We start from the raw sequence: 5,550 nt of genomic DNA, 5'->3' as shown, positions 1-5,550 counted from the left end.
ACTAGAGACGGGCGAGGCAACGAAGTCGGCACGATTCCTCTTGTGTTACACGCCAACGATTGCAGATATAATTAGCAATGAGCGTGCTATTCAATCGACCTGTTGCTGGTTCGTCCATGTGCATAATGTGTGAATGTAACAAGACAATGTTTATGCTCCAACCACAAATAAAAAAAATACATACAGTCTGATATATCAAATGGGTTGTTTATTTGTTTTCACAATGTGTATACATGACAAAAACACTTTTGTACAGCAATGTCATCCGACCAGTTCTTTACAACCGCGGCAGGACGAAGCCGACAATGTTCGCAATGCTCTCTCTGCACAAGCGGTCACAAATCGACCGGTGCACACCACGCATTCCTCCGGCGTCAGTAGCCTAGCCATGTCATTTAGCTCTTGTTCACTCACGCCCTGACAGTTCATATCCAGAAGGAGATCTATCACAGTCAGCTGTAACTTTTTGCGCTGACGGGCGAAATGTCTAACGTCTTGGTCATGGCTATTAGGCAACACGCTGCTACGCAGGGCACAGGCTTATATTTAAGCAGTTCTAGGGTCAGGGCTCGTCTTGCGTACAATTTCATAGCTAAAGACCGTATACACGGCTCCTTTGTGAATGCATCTGCATTCGCTGTCTCACTCACATGCTCTAGGAGCATGCACTTACAAAGCACGCTGATTGCAGTCTCTGTGTACGTGGGGAATAAGCTGCCTTTTAGTGTCACTGTTATCTCTTGTTGTTTTTGCCGTACACGGTGCACTGTAGTACATTCTGCGTCGTCCTCGTCATGGTTGGGGTCGGCGGTAGCCGCTTTTACGGGCCACCGATAAGCGAGACACACATGGTGTAAACTCACGGTCCTGCAAACACTGTGCATGTGGCACGAAAGCAATAAACACGCCGCACGTGTAGCTCTAATCTCACGCAACAGGTCCTGGAGCTCCCTGCCGTTTCGCAGTGACGTTACCACATATCTGTCCAACAGATCGAGTGCGCCAAACCATTGTGTGCACATCCACAGATGTGCAGTGTGGTACGATGTACGCAAACCACGACACCGCGGCCAGTCTATAATTGTTGTACTTCTCCAGGTGTATGCCATGTAGGCCTTGGGTATGCAACAAAGCCGCTGGTGCGTGGACACGATGTAGATGAACTTGGCTCAGGACGGCCTTCTTCAGATCTCCTTGGTCATCGAGTGTAAGCCGAATTCCATGTCTGGCGTGGGAATGACAAGTTGCTCATCGTCGTCCTTGTCCGCTGCACATTTGGGATTGCCACAACAGATGCAGATGTTAGCTGCTTGTTTCACAGGGGCACCGGAATCAAGTTTCCTCTTTCTTGGCATCAGTTTCACAGTGTGACCTGGAGGCCCTGTGGTGAAATCCATTGTAACAAAGAGCAACAGCGTAGGTCAATAGTAACCTCAGAACATGCACCGCATCAATGTGCGCAACCGCCGCTGAATACAAAATGGTCGCTGCAGGTCGGCGGTTCCCGACCCGCGGTCGGCGAGGAAAGTGCTGCAGGTCGGCGGCTCGGGAGCCGCAGGTCGGTGAGGAAAGTGCTGCAGGTCGGCGGCTCCCGACCCGCAGGTCGGCTGGCTTTGCGCTCCATTTTATCAGTGGGAAAGTCAGTTAGTTCACTGGGACCACGCGGGGTATATGAGCAAACAGGATCCTTGGTATGTTACAGTGAGACATCAGCTCAAATCTAATACACACAACCTTTGTTGATCATACGGCTTGGGACAAATCATTGGACATCGTATACCATGGCATATTCTGCTGTTGCAGTTATGATCGCATGTGGAGTTTTAGTTGTCTACACGACTGCAAATGACCACCACTGCCCGTTTCTCCAAATGTGCCCGGAACTGCCGTTGGGCTTAAGATGCACAAACGACTTTGACAGCACAATGACCTGCACCATCCTACAAGATCTGGTATTTCGAACGCCACGGTCTGAGACTGGACAAGAGACTGTGACCAATCCCGAGGAAGCGTTCGTCAAGGCTACATACGGCACACATACCAGCAAGTGTGTGTTGAAAAGAAGCGGTTCCGGATTGTCCTGTAGTATGCAATTCAATGGCAACCGCATCTTCGACCAACACCAGAGATGGACAATAGAACTTGTGTACAAAAATGACATTGTTCAAATGCGATACGGGGACTACAACCCGATCTGCTTCATGAAGCTAGACCCACCCTCAGCGCTTTCAGGCTCAGGCTCTACCATTACCATAGACCGATGGAGTCACAGGTCACTGTCCAGCATGTACGTGGAAGTAGAGTGGCGGAAGGAAAACGCTATATCTTTCAGAGAGATTCGAAGGTGTGTCAGGGACAAGAGCTGTCAACTAAAGGTTCCTGCCTTGTACGAAGATGGAACCGTGACCGCGAGAGCTAGATGGACACCCGGGATCCCAATGGCAGTTCAGAAATACTGGAGCGACTGGAGTGACACTATCACCTGGTCTCTAGGCTGAAAGTGGGGATGGTTGTCTTTTATTTGAATAGTGTAATCACAAAGTGTTGTGTACATATGAATAACAATAAAAGTCTTATCACAATGAACCCAATGTCGTTTTAGTTTTTTTTGTCATATCAGTGTTTCGGTGGACGTGACGTTATTGGTACATTGCACACAGACACAATAAAAAAGGCAGTACCGCGGCCAATAAGTACCCAGCAGGCTCCAACCCAGCGCGTATTATAGTGCCGACCTGTGGGACGGCAGGCAGTAACGTGTTGTGTTGCCTTGTGTCTGTTGATCATATGTAGGGACGACATGAGGGTTACATTACTCTACAACGATGAGATACCTAAACCGTTTTAGATTCACTACACCTATATACTCAGAGAGCTTCACAAAAGACTTATTGGAACGCCTCAGGAACAAGGCGTTTGCTTCCTATTCCATGGTGATCAGATCCACGGGTGACCAAACGCTTAGTGGGTTTGTTTATTTAAGAAGGCAAGGTACTCTCGACAGTGTGGACACGTACTTAAACAGCATAGCATCAAACTGCCGAGTAGAGGTAACACCAGTTCTTCTGGCGACTCCGCCAACACGTTGCTCCGGGAGTACTCCTTGCTTGTGCAGCACGGTGGTGGTGTGCTCGAACAGCAACACGGAGAGGAATTCGATATCATAACGGTGACACAGTATACGTTTGCCGCAACAGGCTACACTCCCACGGATCTATCGTGTCTGGTGGCCGACCTGGAGACATCCAACTATGTGTCATACATAGTATTATTACAAGACGATACCGCGTGTGGGTTCATACATGCCAAGGATGCGAAGTGTTCGCGGCGCATTAGGAAATCATTAAGCGGCAACCTGATTGTCGAGCCAGTTCACAAAGGCACAACTGACGGTGATGCCATTGACTTCTACAAGTCCGTGGCATCCAATGGAAACGGTGTCGTTCTATGTGTGAAAGACCAAAGAACGGACGCTGTGAGCAACGTAATCGCTCCGATACACAGCTCGACTTTGACGAGGGAGTCCAAGTTGCTGGTTCGAAGATATCCGGTTGAAAACAAACCCGGGTGTTCTGACGTTATTGTTATACGTGATCCACCAGCAGGCACACTGATACTCGAGCAACCAGAGTCCCAGTTGCCCGCTGTGATTTCCCAGACTCAGCAAACGGAACCTCTATCGCGAGTACTCTAGCTCGCCGCGCAACGGCCACAAGAAGAGCTAAACGATCAGCAGTCCGCCACAATTCCAATTCCAACAGTCGTCGATGGAACAGTGTGTTTCACAGAGAAATGAACTGGTTGACGCGCCGTAAGCGTGTCACTGAATCACAGCCCATTACCTCGTCCGGCATCGACACGTGCGAAACCACTAAGACTCTGTTCAACATCAACACCTGCGAAGTGCTTCTGCAGTTGTACAACCACCATCGCTCATTTGTCACTGTAGCGGATTGACATTGCGTCTCGCGTGAACACCATGGACAAGTACGCGATTGTTACACAGGTAGGCGAAGGGACATATGGTGTTGTGTATCACGTTAAATGTCGCGCTACCGATCAATGCTACGCGTTGAAGTGCCACGAAAATAACAAAGACGGCAGTATGATGGACTCCACCGTCCGAGAACTCTCTTGTCTATCGGCTCTGAGAGGCCACCCCAATATAGTGGAGACACTGGACTGTTTCCTTCACGAGGGCAAGATATCAACGCTCATGCCCTATCTCCCCTTAACGCTGTTTAAGGTGATCTACCAGGGTCGCGATCACTCGGGCCTGTTGCCGATTACGTTCATCAGCCGTTTCTCTCTGGAGATCGCCGACGCTCTGTGTTACATGCACGGGCTTAACATGATACACAGAGATCTGACGCCCGCTAATGTGTTGCTCACAGCGGACACGCTAACCGTGAAGGTGGCAGATATGGGGCTTTCTAGGTATGCTGCAAAGTCCATGAGTTCTGGGTTGGTAACCGAGTCCTACAGAGCCCCGGAATTATTTGACGCAGAGGAGGAGGAGGAGGAGGAGGAGGAGGAGGAGAAGGAGGCATGTACTGCACAATACACCTGCGCAATCGACATGTGGAGCCTGGGAGTGCTGATAGTAGATGCCATGGAGGCGACGATGACCTTTCACAGTAAAAACTTTCCAACGTATAGAATCATCAAGGAAACTCTCGGTCGAAACGACCACGATGGCGAGAGCATGTGGAATCCCCTGCGTGTAATGCCCACCCTAATGGGGTGTTTGCCAGTGAAGAGAATTGCCTTGGAATTGCTGCAGTACGACCCGAAGCACAGACTCACTGCGCGGATGTTACTAGATGACAGCAAATGGCAACGGATTTCCGATGCGATCACCGACGTGGATATTGACCGTGTGAAACGTTATGCTGACATTCGGCAAACAGCCTGAAATGCACACTAGTGTGCATTTATGTTGCGATGTGAGGATGCTCGTATGTGTGTGTATTTATGTTTGTGCATTCATCCAATAAAGCATCGTACTCCCTTTGTCATTGTGCAGTCATGTTTGTTTTATTTGTGTGGAAGACAAGATTGTTATGCATACAACCAGAGTCCATATATAATGTAATACCACATGTTGACACCGAGCAGACCCCAACAGCATCGTTGTTCATATATAGAGACACGCAAGCAGTGGCACGAGCAACACTTTGGCGTCGAGTCCTCCGTTGCGGCTGGCGTTGGAACAGCACACGTTGACTTTGTTGATCGTGGCTTCTATGTTGTCAACTGTGAACATATACCATGGTAACTAACACGTAGTTTATATATTACACAAACATACACACGTGTGGCATTCGGCGGGCTTACGTTTGGCTAATATGGCATACAGCTGCACCTTGGTGGTGTCCACGGGCTGCAGGGGGTCCAATTTGGGTATGTCAATGTGGTCGTCGTCTGTATATGCTAAGGACGACAAGAGTGCATTGTTTTTACTTGACACCCGATCCAACAACCGTGCCGTTATCGTAGCGTACATATGTGCGTACTACTTACACCAAGTGGTGGTATGCGGTGTCATGC

General features: G+C 49.2%; 1 protein-coding gene across 1 annotated transcript; it reads left to right on the top strand.

Annotated features, from left to right (window-relative positions):
• Positions 1–3,979: 3,979 nt before the first annotated feature.
• On the top strand, positions 3,980–4,915 carry LOC109197878 (cyclin-dependent kinase 3-like). Its single transcript, XM_019353627.1, has one exon. It carries the CDS (start codon positions 3,980–3,982, stop codon positions 4,913–4,915), a length of 936 nt encoding a protein of 311 aa, XP_019209172.1.
• The last annotated feature ends 635 nt before the right edge of the window (positions 4,916–5,550 follow it).

The sequence above is a fragment of the Oreochromis niloticus genome, unplaced genomic scaffold (genome assembly GCF_001858045.2).
Source record: "Oreochromis niloticus isolate F11D_XX unplaced genomic scaffold, O_niloticus_UMD_NMBU tig00008065_pilon, whole genome shotgun sequence".
Taxonomy (NCBI): Eukaryota; Metazoa; Chordata; class Actinopteri; order Cichliformes; family Cichlidae; genus Oreochromis; species Oreochromis niloticus.
This window is presented reverse-complemented; position numbering and strand designations above follow the sequence as displayed.